Here is a 13,057-nt window from a genome sequence, read left to right on the forward strand (position 1 = left end):
ACAAGTAATATCTAGATATGGTGAAACGAAATTAAGTGCAGTGAAGCAGGAGGAGTAAAATAATAATTATGTGAAGAGAAAGAAAAAATTATTTAAATAATTTCATTAAATGTGCATATAGTAGTTGGAGCGGTGTGAATAGCAAAAACTCATACAATTTGTCAGTGGATTGACAAAATCATTATAAAATAAAAACTCCGAAAACTTTTAATATTTTTTGTTAGTTTATTTTTTAATTAAAAAATAAATGTTTTCCAAAGAGATATATTAGTTACCTTTAGATTTTGCAAACAAGGTTTCAAAAAATTCTTATGCTAGAGGAAACATGTGCTAAAAATGAAGGCAGATGTACAAATCCAAGTGTATGTAAATATGTGAGACAGCGAGTCCTGTCCAACCTTGTTGTGGGGAGTGTGTGGATCTTGGTGGTTTAGAGAGATTTGATGTCATAGGATTAGAGTCATCTTCAATGTTAGTGTAATGGATCATTCTGAAATCTTCTCTTTGGCTTAATTGAAGGTTTGATCTTGAATTACTTATAAAGTTTTCTCTGCTTACTTCTCTTTCTCCGACTGGTGTTTGCTCCCTTATCTTGTTTGAATTCGATTTAAGTTGTCTGTTTCTGTTTTAGGTAGGCATAACTTTATCTTTTATTGAGCAATTTGGATGGGTGGTGTATTGTCTGACGGTGAAGTTAGGTTATGTTTTATACTTTGGTGATCCTTGTTTTGTTTGTGTGGAGTGTTGAACCTCTTGGTTTCTATAGTCACATGTTGGTTTAGTGTTTTGGTTTCTTTTAGTGCTTTTGTTTCTTTTGTTAAGTGTTGGATTTCCTTCCTTGGGTGGAGTGGGTTGATAGGAGTGATACACTTTGTTTTCATATTTTGTATAAAGATTAGACTATCCTTAGAATGATTCTATTTATTAATTATTTTTTCTGATAAAAAAAAAAGTACTGTAGAACTGTTTGAACAAAATTTCAAGAGCTTAATGGTTGCAATCATATACCAAGCATATTTAAGCGACATGTGAGTAGAGTCTGTAAAATTTTGAAGGGCTACAAAGAAAGAAACAACATATACATGGTGCTTTGATGTGAGGCTACAACACAAGGAAATAAAATCTAACAATAAGGAACCCGTAGTTCTATGCAACACCTATAAATAAGGAGAAGTTTCCAATTGAATCATTGTAATAAGTCAATTGGGTTCTTCTCTACATATGGGGCAATATAGGAGATCAGATAACGGTCCATTTGTGATTCATAGAGATTTTTTGTGGGGGTGAATTTGTGTTGGGAGATTATTGTGGGGTGAAGACTATAATCCCACTTATCTAGTTTTTTCTTCTTTTTATTCTGAATAAGTTTTTTTTTTTTTTTTTTTAAGGATTGTTAAGTAATTTATTTTATATAAAGTATTTTTGCTGATAAAAAATATTATTTTTTAAATTTCAAAATCAATCTATTTTAAAGATAGAGTAAAGAGAAAACACTAAAAGTTTTATTGAGACATCTGTATTCTAATTAGCAAAAGGGGAAGTATGACAAACAATTATTATTTTATGGAAACCATTTATTGACAGTGAACGATGATCCAATCTAAGTTTTGAACATATTTCTAACTGGATAATAAAACTAATAAATCTATAAAGTATGGAGTGAGACTAACCATATAGAAAGTTTGATTCCACTCTCTAGAACAAATGCAATTTTATAATGAGGGTTAGTCTTCATTCAGCAACACTGTGATCCACAAAATAACAAAAAAAATTGCAATTGGGTTGAAGGAACAAATTTTGTTCTGTTTAGAGTGGAAACTAGAACTCAGGATATATACAAAGTATCTTATGAGATAGAATTCTTGGTTAGACTTTGACTTCAAATTTGGACAATGAGTTATGTGATCCCAAGTTATAAACAAATATTTTAACACGACGTAGAATTTGGGTTTACATTGTGAAATTTGATGGAAGTGTGTTAATGCTTATTTAGAGGCTGCAACTTTATTCCGTTTTCTTACTTTTTAGTGTTGTGTTTTATTTTTCTATTTCATTTTCTGCTTAGTAGTGTTTGTTAGGTGTTTTGATTTCTTTGAAAAACCATCTTATATTCTTTAAAGGTTAATTTTATACCATTTAATTATATTTTTGTTTAGGTATTATTACTAATATTACTAATTTAAACACAAAATACCCAAATAATGAAAAATAAGAGAAAAGGATTGAGTACAAAAACAAATATCTTAGGAAGATACTTTATAGAAAAAAAAAACTCTAATTCAAACTAAGAAAAACTCTGTCCATATTTACAAGTTTATCACTACTTAACTCATTACGAAGGTGTCATAATAAATCGTTACCGAATCTTGTCTTTCATTAGTAAAAGAAAAAGTGAGAATATTTTAAAAAAACCATTAAAATACACATGAATGAATATTAATGAAATAAAAGTTAACTTTGGTAACTAAATCCAAATAATAAAATAGGTTTCTATAAATTAAAAAAATGAAGAAGTACTAAACGTAATATATGTTAAAAAAATGTTTTAATAATTAAATAAGAGTTATCCTTATCTAAAGATGTTTTTATAGAACATTTGTGTTTGCGTAATTGAACATAATGAAATTTGAATATGTATTATTTGGGCATTCTGATTAGATGTAGTAAGAATATTTTGATAGTATAATAAGAATTGAGTGGATCTAAGAATTCCCATTTGATATATTTAATTTGTGTGGGTTGGTTGGTGTGATTGAATATGGAAATGAAGAATGAGGTATAAACTGAAAGGACCCACCACCCCATAAGAATTCACCTTGTAGCCCCGGCAACGCGTGCTTCCACTCCACGTCCATTTCCCTCCATCTTTTTTATTAATATATATTATTACTTCAACATAGGCCTCACAAGCATGTGTGTGGTCATCTTCAGAAGGACCAGGGTACACATGGATCAACGTTATTACATGGATTAGCGTACATATATACCCGTAACGTATGCACATCCATTTGTAAACAAAAATGTATAAAGTTAGCACAACCATGCATTGAATTAGCAAAACACATACCACCCACATGGCCACTTCACCTCTATAATCATTGCCACGGGTCTTCATGCTCATCAAAATACCATATTGCATCTATTTTTCGCATAGTACAGGTACGAAACATCCATAATTCATCCTTCACTCTTTGCTCGCCCCTTCAATGCCATATAACCAACAAAACCAATTAAGTAAGGGATAAACCCATGATTTTTTGTCCCCTTTGCTTTTTTTAATGACTCTAAACTTAACACCAATGCTTCGATTTGAGATCCTGAGGTCAGTTCCTAGCCTCGACAACTACCAGAGATACCCTTTCATCGTACGGTCAGGATCCAACTGTCGGCGGCACACAAGATGCCACCTTAAGCCCCTTCACAATCACATAGGCACGCTTCAATTATACAATATTAATGCTAACTTACATATACATACATTCATCATACATACATAATACTATAATGTTTGTTTTCAGACAACTATTTTATGATGAAGAAATTTTAGGTGCATGTGATTCACCTCAGCAGGCTATGCTGTTCTGTTCATGATTTGTCTTGAGCAAACCAATGCCTTGTGATCCTCAACAATTATATAGTTTTAAAATACTGCTAATAATACCTGTATTTCTTTATTTCTTCTCCTTTCTTTACTCTTTGTTTAATATATCTGCATTGCTGGACCTGTCTCAGGCATCTCCTCCACAAAACTTCAATCACATTGGTCAAGGCACTGGGATTTCTTTCGCATGCCTCTAACCTCATGCAATAGCACCTTGGTTTCCGTGTCCTCAAGAGAGAATCTTAAATTCCACAACAGTTCTGTTACATTGTAGTGTTCTATTTAATCCCCAACAGTATGCACTGACGACCCTGATGGGGAATGTGAGAGCAGGTTAGCAGAGTCTTCATCAAATTAACACAGGGTTGTGTCTTGTCGCTTAAGTTGGGTTGAAATTGAAAGGAAGAGTGTCTTTCTTTCTTTTCCTTCTGAGATCTCCTTCTGTTCTCTCGTCTTCTTGTTCCGAACATATTTTTGGTGCCCTCGGCTAATAAAATTCTAGCAGGTTAGAAGCTACAATATTCCATTTCTCATCATCTTTTGCGTTGGAAATTCAGTTATTTCTTTTCTGAACATGTGTTTTGTTATAGGAAGGAAGACTCTCAAAACCAAAATCAGTTCAGTATTTATGATAGGCATATTCTTGGTTAAGTTTACAAACTGATTTTTAAACTGTGGCATGCCCCTCTTCTTCCCTTTCTGCAAGCAAATTTTGTGCATATTCTGTTGTTATGTAATTTAGCTGTGGGACTTGGTTTGTATAACTTTAATGAGGGTGCTACGAAGTTTTTCTATTGTCGAGAATTGAAGATGATATATTAGTATGTGTTTAAATTTATAGTGTGTCAATAGTGAAATAATTTAATGTCAGATTGTGATATTATATTGTAGAGAACAAAACAAACAAATGTTGAATCCTGAAGAAATTGAGAGATGAGGAATATGCTTTGCATCTTGGCGGGCCAATGTGGAGAAGTATAGTACATTCTAAAAGATTACACAAACAAAAGCGTAGCCTAAATCATTCACGCCTTTAAATCTCTAGAGTAATAGGGATGGATGGATGTCTGCAGATAGTTTAACAAGGGAAAAAATTAATTATGACAAACAAAATTATGCCATGAATGAGAGAGAGAGAGAAACTAAGGAAGGAAAGTTCAAGGGTTAAAAAACAAGTAAATGGGCTTCCTTATGGCCCTGACTATAATGATATTGCTTCTTCAAGCATTCTTTTTAATCTAGGCATATGAAAAGAAGAGAAAATGTCTCCCTGGTCGTTAATTTAAATATTGCAATAATTGAAAGGATAACATGAATAATGACATCATGCGTGTGTATGTGTGAGAAGTTGTAATTATGGTAGGAAAATTCAACTGATAAAGATGTCGGGAGATATTTTTTTTGCTGGGGTTCAGTCGAATGTGGTCCAAAGTTTTGAAAGGAAGGGAACAGACAAATTATACTAAAAGGAAGTTGATGCTATCATTTTGTATTAGTGTCTCATGGCCACATTGTAACCATGCTTTTGATGAACTATTCTGTTTTCTATATAAAAGCTTTTCATCTATCAACTACATCACTTAAAGCTCATCAGTGATATATAACTTATATGAAGGCATATGAAGCTACAAGTCTAGTACAAATTTTCTACAAAGAAGACTTAACTGTGTAGCACTAGTTCAAAGTTCATTTTCTCAAGAAGCTAAGTAGACCACCGATGGAGAAGCTTGTGAGGTCCTGCGACAAAGAATACATGAGGATGGCAATGTTAAAACACGAAGAAACCTTCAAAGAGCAGGTACTTCTCTTTCTGTTCCTTCAGGATATCTTCTTCAATCATGAATCCTAGAGCCTTAAAATCCCGACAATGTTTTTAACAGGTATATGAACTACATCGTTTGTACCGAATTCAGAAGATACTGATGCAAAATATGGAAGCCAGAAGAGGTGTTGAAGTAAGCCAAGAAGAGTGGTACTTCAAGAATGCGATTAGTTTAACTCATAAAGGAGAACAAGAAAATCCTCAAATGAAATTTGACCTTGAACGGCCAGCAGAAGAGCACATTGCAGAATCAGAAGATGGGGTGCTAGAGGCCATAGATGAGACTGAGATTGAGCTAACATTAGGCCCCTCAAGTTACAACCGTAGGAAGAAAGTTGAGACACCACTAACATCAGATTCAGGACACAGCTTGTCTTCTTCTTCTAGTGGATCAAGCCGTGTAAACAAGACAAGATGTCATGGCAGTCATACCACAAGAGAAGAATCAAGTGGAAGCATAATTCGCCTTGTCCAGATGCCTGGTTCAACCCCAGGGTGCCAAAGTGGAATTAGAAACAGTTTTGATGTAGAAGAACAATTGAGACAAGAGAGATTAAAACAGTCACCTTGGCTTTTTCAAGTGTTGAATCTGAACATGACTTGAAAAGAAAAATCTATGGTCAATGTGATATATTTTATGTTTATGTTTTAAGAGTTGAGACTAACTTTGTGGATGATGTTTGTGTTGAATGTTCAGCCGAATTATTGAGAGTGGTAGGATTTGATGTGTCTATCGTAAGATCATTTTTTTCCCTGATGCCCAAACCCGTTACTATTCACAAGTCACATGCAACCACTCGCATTCCTTCACACTAAACGCCATGAATCATCCTTTCATATATTACGGAGGACAACTATATGAATCAAATACCACTTTCTCAGAAACGCTGAGATATTTCATTTTAATTAGATTCCCACCTCCACATTCAGTCTTTTAACAAAGAACTTTTAGATACCAATTTTCCTTAAAATGACAAAAAACTGTCTATCCTAATAGATCTCTCTCAAGCAACTGAACCCAGTAGTGTTTTACTACAGTATCAGGTTGCTGTAGTTCGTTCCCGCTACCACTCACAATGAAAATGGATGGTTCTTTGCAGCTAGCGCAAACACTGTTCACCACCAATTCTCATGAACAAAATATTCAAACGGAATCTCAAAATAAGTCACTTCGGAAATTGGCCTTGTCAATGTCTCATGGTGTATCTGCAAATGTTCAAATGTTCAAGTGAAGAAAACGAATGGAGGATAGAAGTTAGAAATTAGATAGCAAATACACCAAGCCCTACTAGGCCTATTTATGTCATTTTGGCATTTCCTATACAAGTTTCTCACCAATCTTACAAGAATTGATATCTTTAACCGACTTTTGCCTTTAAGTCAGTGTAATTGTACCGCTAGAAGGTTGTGGTTGCATATCTCAAGTCTTAGTTATTGGATAAGTGAATTGAATTAATTGGCCAAACTACCTCAAACTAGTACTCCAAGGAGGGGTCCAGAACAAAAACAATTCAAGTTTTGGGTAAGAGTAGAAAGCAATTGTTTACTTCCCTCAACGCATTAAGTAGGCAAAATATTTTTTTTCTCTCCCCAGTGTGATTCATTTTCCACTTATCCATCACACACCGCACACAACTTAGAAGCCAACACGAAGTTGGAGATCTAATTCCTGTCTGCCATGGGATGGACATCAGATTCTCCAGCTAATATTTAAACATATATTAACATACTTACGTTAGCTCTGTCCCGAAATATGTATAACTTATAACTATGTTTGATGCCTTTAGAATATGCATGAATCGAACCCAAACCATTATCTTCTTTCTTTACATGATTAGGCTCAGACATCAGCACGGACATTGCTAGGCTGTCACTTGAACCATATTACCAAGTTTTTATCCCAAAGGACTCAATAATTCAAAGACAGACCGACCCCACTAACTGCTGTTACCAGAAGTTGTATTCTTCCAGGGATCTTGAGGTCGTTGGAAAGATGTAGTGTCTATGTCGCTGTACTGTTCCAAGTTGACCCGCCTAATATTCATTTTTCTTTATACCATTAACTCGTTCAGAACTTTTATAAAATTGTACTTTCCTCATGTTTACACCAATAACCCTTTCCTCCATTTTTTTTCCTGGAATGTTGAATTTGTGCCCAAAACAAAGATAATTTCCGTTCCTCCCTTTCTCCTTGATCACAGACACAGAGTTATTAACATTTGGATCTTCAGCAAGAAGCTATGCCCTTTTAAACGGAACAGAACAAATTTACAACTTCGTTTGGCATTTGCGAATGAATAAAAGAATATTTTTTTCTGGGTATTCAACATAATACATCACTCTATGTGAATTGATTCATACAAACTGCAAAAAGTGAACATGATGGTATGTAAGATTTTATATTTGCTAGATTCTCGGGAGGCGAACACTAGATGCGGGGAGATTCAGCATCAATTAGTGATGACATATTAACCTCAATGAACTTGACTGAAGAGACTTTGAATAACTTCAATATTATCTTAATAAACAGATTTCTATCTAAATTAATCTAAAAAAATCAGCTTATAAAGTGTAGATTTAACTCTGTTTATATATTATAATTTGGCCGTGACATCTCCATCATTGTTGATTAGAACAGAGGTTTATTTTTCTGAAAATAACAGATGATAAATTATTGAATTTTTTTTTTTTTTGAATCATAGAGCATTCATGTAGTCACTGGGCTGAAATGCAAGCAATCAATAAGAAATTCTGTATTAGTTTTCACCACCCTTTACAAGTTACACATTAAAGTTCTTGGAAGTAAGGATCGTGAAAATTTAATCTTCACGAGTATGACAGTGAAGTAAAACTAGCCCTGTGTACAATAAGCCTCTGAAAGCAAAGATAGAACTTGTACCCTGCACATTAGGATATAGAATGGCGTCGATTTTTGTCAGGTTTTACGCGACCTTTGACAGGGTTGGTGGCAGCACCGGCACGTGAAAAAGGAGATAGGCGTCCAAGTTTTTTAGAAACTGAGTTCATGAACGATTTCCTAGGGAGAGGAGGCTTATCAGCGGAGGGTGAAGCATATATTACAGGACTGCTTGATGCTGATATAAGGGAAGATCTTTCGATCTCTTTTAGTTTCATTTTCAACTTCACTATCTCTAGTTTCAGCTCTTCGTTTTCTCTTCGTAAGTTGGAGAACTCATTTGACACTGGATTAAGCCCGTTGGGGGATAGATTCGCCTTGTCGCGAAAATTATTAGGAGAATCCCAACCGACACTACCATCCACGGAATCGCGAAGACGTTGTTGTTCATAGTAGAGAACTTGAACCACAGTTTGAACGGGAAGCCTGTCGTTTTGAGCAGCGTGTGCACACGCATCTCGTGATAACTTCTGGCAATCCATCACGCTGCACACTTTCTTTTTCTCCGTGTCGCTTAGAATTGGATGAGCCTGAGATTTGTAAATTTTTTACTTTATCACCAGCAATTTATGATGCTTTTATAAAATTGATAGAACATTAGAGTGAGTGTCGTAAGTTTAATATTGATACGAGGTGACATCAAAATCCAAAGCCAATTCAAATGTGGTAAACCTGAGTGTATGTGCTTTCTAGAAGTGAAATCTGATGTAGGCTTTGCAAAATAGTAGAAGTACAAAAATGTGATCGTGAGTGCGTGTTCTACCAAAAGGAAATGAAGTAACCTGTCTCTGATTTCGATCTCCTTCCATGTCTCTCCCAGTAAAATAACATCATTATGCAAATAAAGTTTTAATAAGAGACCCGAAGAGAGACAGGTAATCTGAGTACAACATAAAAGTTGCATTTGACTCCTTAAACTGAGTAAGAAAAAAACATGTGTTTTTGGAAATACATTTTCTACGTTTAGTTTGTAAGAATTCACGTCATAAGAGACACAAAAGCTACCATAGAGAGCTTTTATCATGACGCAAAAATGTACTAGTTGTTTGATTAAAAAATCATTGTGACCTTAAAGCTACTAAGAGATATGGTGGGAAAACGAAATATCCCCATGGTTTCACTGTGCATCCAGGCATACTATAGATCACTGACTCATGACCAAACACGCACTGAATGATTAATATTTCAACACATCCATGACTTGTTATGTATGTACACTTAAGGAATCCAATTTATATAAGTTATACCAATAGGAGGAAAGAAGTTTCTAATAGCACTGATGACTAATTTAATATACAGTACTAGTTGCAGCCAAAAAGTTACCCCAAAAGAAGTTACAGCCACACGGGTTTAGAAGCTTACCTTAAGATAGATGTCTATGGCCCTATACATCCCATCCTCTGTTGATCTATATAGTTGAGGAATTAGTTCAGCTAGAGTGATGAATTTTGAAACAGGTAAATTTCTGTCGGTGGCTACTTCAGCGAGGTAGTTCTCCATTAGCTTTCCAATCCCATAGATATCACTTTGGGGAGGAGAAAAATATTCATCGTCTGCATTATAGGCTGAATGTTTTTCATTTTCAGATTGTAGGTAATTCATCATGATTCTCTGCACTGTATCTACATCAAACAGTGTGTCCCCAGTGAAGGAATAAGAAGGAATGAGAAGATCATCTAAAACAGCCTGTCCTAGCTGCAGGGCTATCCTCTTTTCCAAATCAAGCCTGCAGGCAACCGTAGTCTCGAGATATATGGCTGCCCGAAGCAACATAGAAAGAAAGCTCACTGACATTGCATTCTTCTCCCTTGGCAGAAGGCTCACTAATGTCTCTAAAACAACCCTCTTCTCGTGTTCCTCTTGTGCCTCAATTTCTATCTTCTTCCTACCCTTTCCGAATATCTCCTGCTCCACAACAAGAATTTTTCATGAATCAGAGTGCATTTTGGTTACTTGTGATAATCAATCACTGTTATTTCTTTTAATCAATCATACAAACTACGTTTTTGCTTTATGTATATCATTTTAGGCTATGCAACATCTAACCTTAGACCATCATATATGGTAATTAGTTGATTCTTATAATAATTACCATAAAGGTCACATCAACACTAATTTCTGATTGTTTGACACTGTAAAATTTTGTATACTGAGCATGCATGAATGTTGAACTCCTTGTACTGTCAATGATATTAATCAATCAGAATTTATTTTAAATGTAACTTTGGAAAATGGTGGTCATAAAATTTAATAAACTTGTTATTAGTGATAATATGTGACTGAATGAAAATTGATTTCGTATTTGAAACAAATATTTATTAGAAGAAATCACAAAATGAATCTTTTCATGGCACACAGTCAATACATAAAACCATGTTTATTTGTATTTCCATGTTTTGGGTAAAGGGTCATAGTCTTACCAAACCTCGTAGAGATTTCTGTGCATACAGCATGATGATGGGACCAAGAGCAAACTGTTTAAACCCTCTTGCCATCATTGCAATGACCACTCTTTGAAAAATGTCAATTCTGAGAACTGTGAAATCTTCAGCCCACCATTGAACTACTGGCCTTTGGTGAGATGCTATGCCATCACTGCTAATGTCACCTCTCATAGATGAAAAAAGTTGGGTCTCCTTTGAGGCTATGAACGCAATAGCATCTATGCATCGACTCACCAATTTTGCTTTTTCTGCAATTGGAAGGAACCGTGCAGACACGTGTAGGATAGAAACAGCCCCTGAAATAGTCTTCAGTGCCATTTCATTCAAGTAAGAATCAGCCCTTCCCACCAAATTTCCAACTGAATAATCCTCTGTCATCTCAAGATACTCTGCCACGCATCGAAGCATAGCAATGTTTTCAACACTAATCTCGAAGTTTACCCCGTAGCAGAATTTTGTTGCCAGTTCGAATGCTTCTGCTCCACCAGGCACATCATAAAGTTCAATGAATGAAACATCTTCGCCACTGGATTCTGAGACCAGTTTCTCTATGTAGCCACACTTGGAAACTAATGGAAACTGCAAATTATATTACAATTCATGAATTCAAACTTAAATATTTTCTTTTGTAAAAGGTTTGTGTTTGAGTTGGTTCACTTACCTTATGTAAGGAAAACGAAACTTCGCCAACTTGTACGGTGACATCACTCGGAATCTCATGAGAAAAAGCCCTGCAATCAAATAGTTCAAGTCAGAGGTTTCAAGTAATTTTCTTTATATCCAAAAAAAAAGGTCAAGGTTAGCAATCAGCAAATGTATGTTACATATGAAAGTAGGGAACGTTTGTTACAAGAGCCAGCAAAGAACGAGTTTTAGAAGATGAGAAACACACCATCCGCTTGTTCTCTTCATGGTGCTAGAAATAAGCTTCTAATTCTGGGAGACAAAATCAGAAGCAGCTAACAGTAGTAGATTTCTCTTGTCACCATCGACCAATGTCAGAGACAGAATTGTAGGTCGTTATGGTTTCTTTACCGTACGGTAGACGATGAAGCAGAAAGAAAAGTAGCAAAAACATGAAGACAGTTGAAAGCTCTTAAACTATATATAATATATAAGATCAGGGAAAAAGGGTAAGGGGGAAAAGAACTTACTTCATATTATATATATCCCTTTGTAATATTACTGAAATGAATGAGAAGCTTGACGGTGAACAAAAGAAGAACAAGTATTGGGCAATAATAAGAGGAGTTAAGTTTTATGAAATCCCAAGGTAGGGTCTTGTTGCATGCAAGAAAATGAAGCTTGTTGAGAGTAAGAAGAGGGGCAAAATATAAGCATGGAGATTGTGATTGTGTTTGTAATGTGTGGTGTGAGCTTTAAGTGAGTTAGAGTGTGAAGGATGAGATAGTTGGATGTTGGTTGGCGTCTTCCGAGGTCAGCACTTTTTCCACATGGAAACTGTCAAGCCACAAACCTTACCTATCAGACCAAACCAACTCATATATTATAGCTCAATCCTTCAAATGTTTACTTCTTCACAGAGATTACTCTTCCTTCAATTCAGGAGATCATACAGGGAAAACTTTATGAACATAAACATATATGTTGATACAAAGTTTTCATAATGGCCAAAGGAGAAAATGGTTGAAGTTGAACCACCACCATGGATAAATCTCACATCCTAGGCCAAAGATTTTTTCTTTTCTATCCGAGGTTGACCAAAAGCATAAAAATTAGAGGTTGAAATAGATAAAAATCCAAATCCATAAAATTATAATACAATAAAAATCCTACTCTTTTGTTATAATTATTAACCTCAGCTCACATATTACACAATTGTAAAAACAATTAATAGGTTTGATCTATTCGATCAACCAATTTCATCCACGTTTTAGACTCGTTAGATTAAGTGTAAAAAAAAAATACTTAAACAAAAATGGGACAAGCCAAGTTGTTAAGTTAGATATCTTTTTTTTTTTTTTCAAAAGTTAGGTAAAAGGCAGTAAAATTTAACCCTATGGTTTAAGCTTCCATCTCATTTATTTATTGTGTTGAGAATATTTCTTTAATATTTTTATTTAAATTAGTTTTTTTTTAAATTAAATATTATTTAGATAAAATTAAAATATAATTAATTATTATTTAGATTTAGAAAGTTAAGATTAAAATATTGTTACTATTTTATATTTATTACATTTTTTTTCAATATATAGAGTACATGTACAAAGTAAAGTAAATGAAAACTTCCTCAACCTAAATATATCTCTTAT

At 34.6% G+C, this 13,057-nt stretch overlaps 2 protein-coding genes across 4 annotated transcripts; one reads left to right on the forward strand and one right to left on the reverse strand.

Annotated features, from left to right (window-relative positions):
* The first annotated feature begins 3,495 nt into the window (after positions 1–3,495).
* On the forward strand, positions 3,496–6,154 carry LOC137808239 (uncharacterized). The gene is made up of 3 exons (XM_068609261.1): positions 3,496–4,106; positions 5,217–5,399; positions 5,482–6,154. The coding sequence occupies exons 2-3, from the start codon at positions 5,319–5,321 to the stop codon at positions 6,025–6,027; spliced, it is 627 nt and encodes a 208-aa protein (XP_068465362.1). The 5' UTR covers positions 3,496–4,106; positions 5,217–5,318; the 3' UTR covers positions 6,028–6,154.
* A 1,998-nt stretch (positions 6,155–8,152) lies between these two features.
* On the reverse strand, positions 8,153–12,463 carry LOC137808238 (BTB/POZ domain-containing protein SR1IP1-like). Of its 3 annotated transcripts, XM_068609258.1 has the most exons (6): positions 11,939–12,463; positions 11,677–11,813; positions 11,446–11,515; positions 10,761–11,363; positions 9,703–10,245; positions 8,153–8,870 (listed from the first exon to the last, which is right to left on the reverse strand). In XM_068609258.1, exons 2-6 carry the CDS (start codon positions 11,694–11,696, stop codon positions 8,331–8,333), a joined length of 1,776 nt encoding a protein of 591 aa, XP_068465359.1. In that variant the 5' UTR covers positions 11,697–11,813; positions 11,939–12,463; the 3' UTR covers positions 8,153–8,330. The 3 variants fall into 3 exon arrangements, with proteins under 3 accessions (XP_068465359.1, XP_068465361.1, XP_068465360.1); XM_068609260.1 differs by lacking the exon at positions 11,677–11,813 and having other exon boundaries at positions 11,939–12,165; XM_068609259.1 differs by lacking the exon at positions 11,939–12,463 and having other exon boundaries at positions 11,677–11,844.
* Positions 12,464–13,057: the final 594 nt, after the last annotated feature.

Source organism: Phaseolus vulgaris, chromosome 3, assembly GCF_000499845.2.
Source record: "Phaseolus vulgaris cultivar G19833 chromosome 3, P. vulgaris v2.0, whole genome shotgun sequence".
Classification (NCBI taxonomy): domain Eukaryota; kingdom Viridiplantae; phylum Streptophyta; class Magnoliopsida; order Fabales; family Fabaceae; genus Phaseolus; species Phaseolus vulgaris.

Coding starts and splice junctions, on each gene's coding strand:
- LOC137808238 (XM_068609258.1), bottom strand. CDS start 11,696: ATGAAGAGAACAAGCGGATG. Junction 10,246..10,760: donor AGAAATCTCTACGAGGTTTG/GTAAGACTATGA, acceptor GTTGTGGAGCAG/GAGATATTCGGAAAGGGTAG. Junction 8,871..9,702: donor CCATAGACATCTATCTTAAG/GTAAGCTTCTAA, acceptor TACAAATCTCAG/GCTCATCCAATTCTAAGCGA.
- LOC137808239 (XM_068609261.1), top strand. CDS start 5,319: ATGGAGAAGCTTGTGAGGTCCTGCGACAAAGAATACATGAGGATGGCA. Junction 5,400..5,481: donor AAGAAACCTTCAAAGAGCAG/GTACTTCTCTTT, acceptor TGTTTTTAACAG/GTATATGAACTACATCGTTT.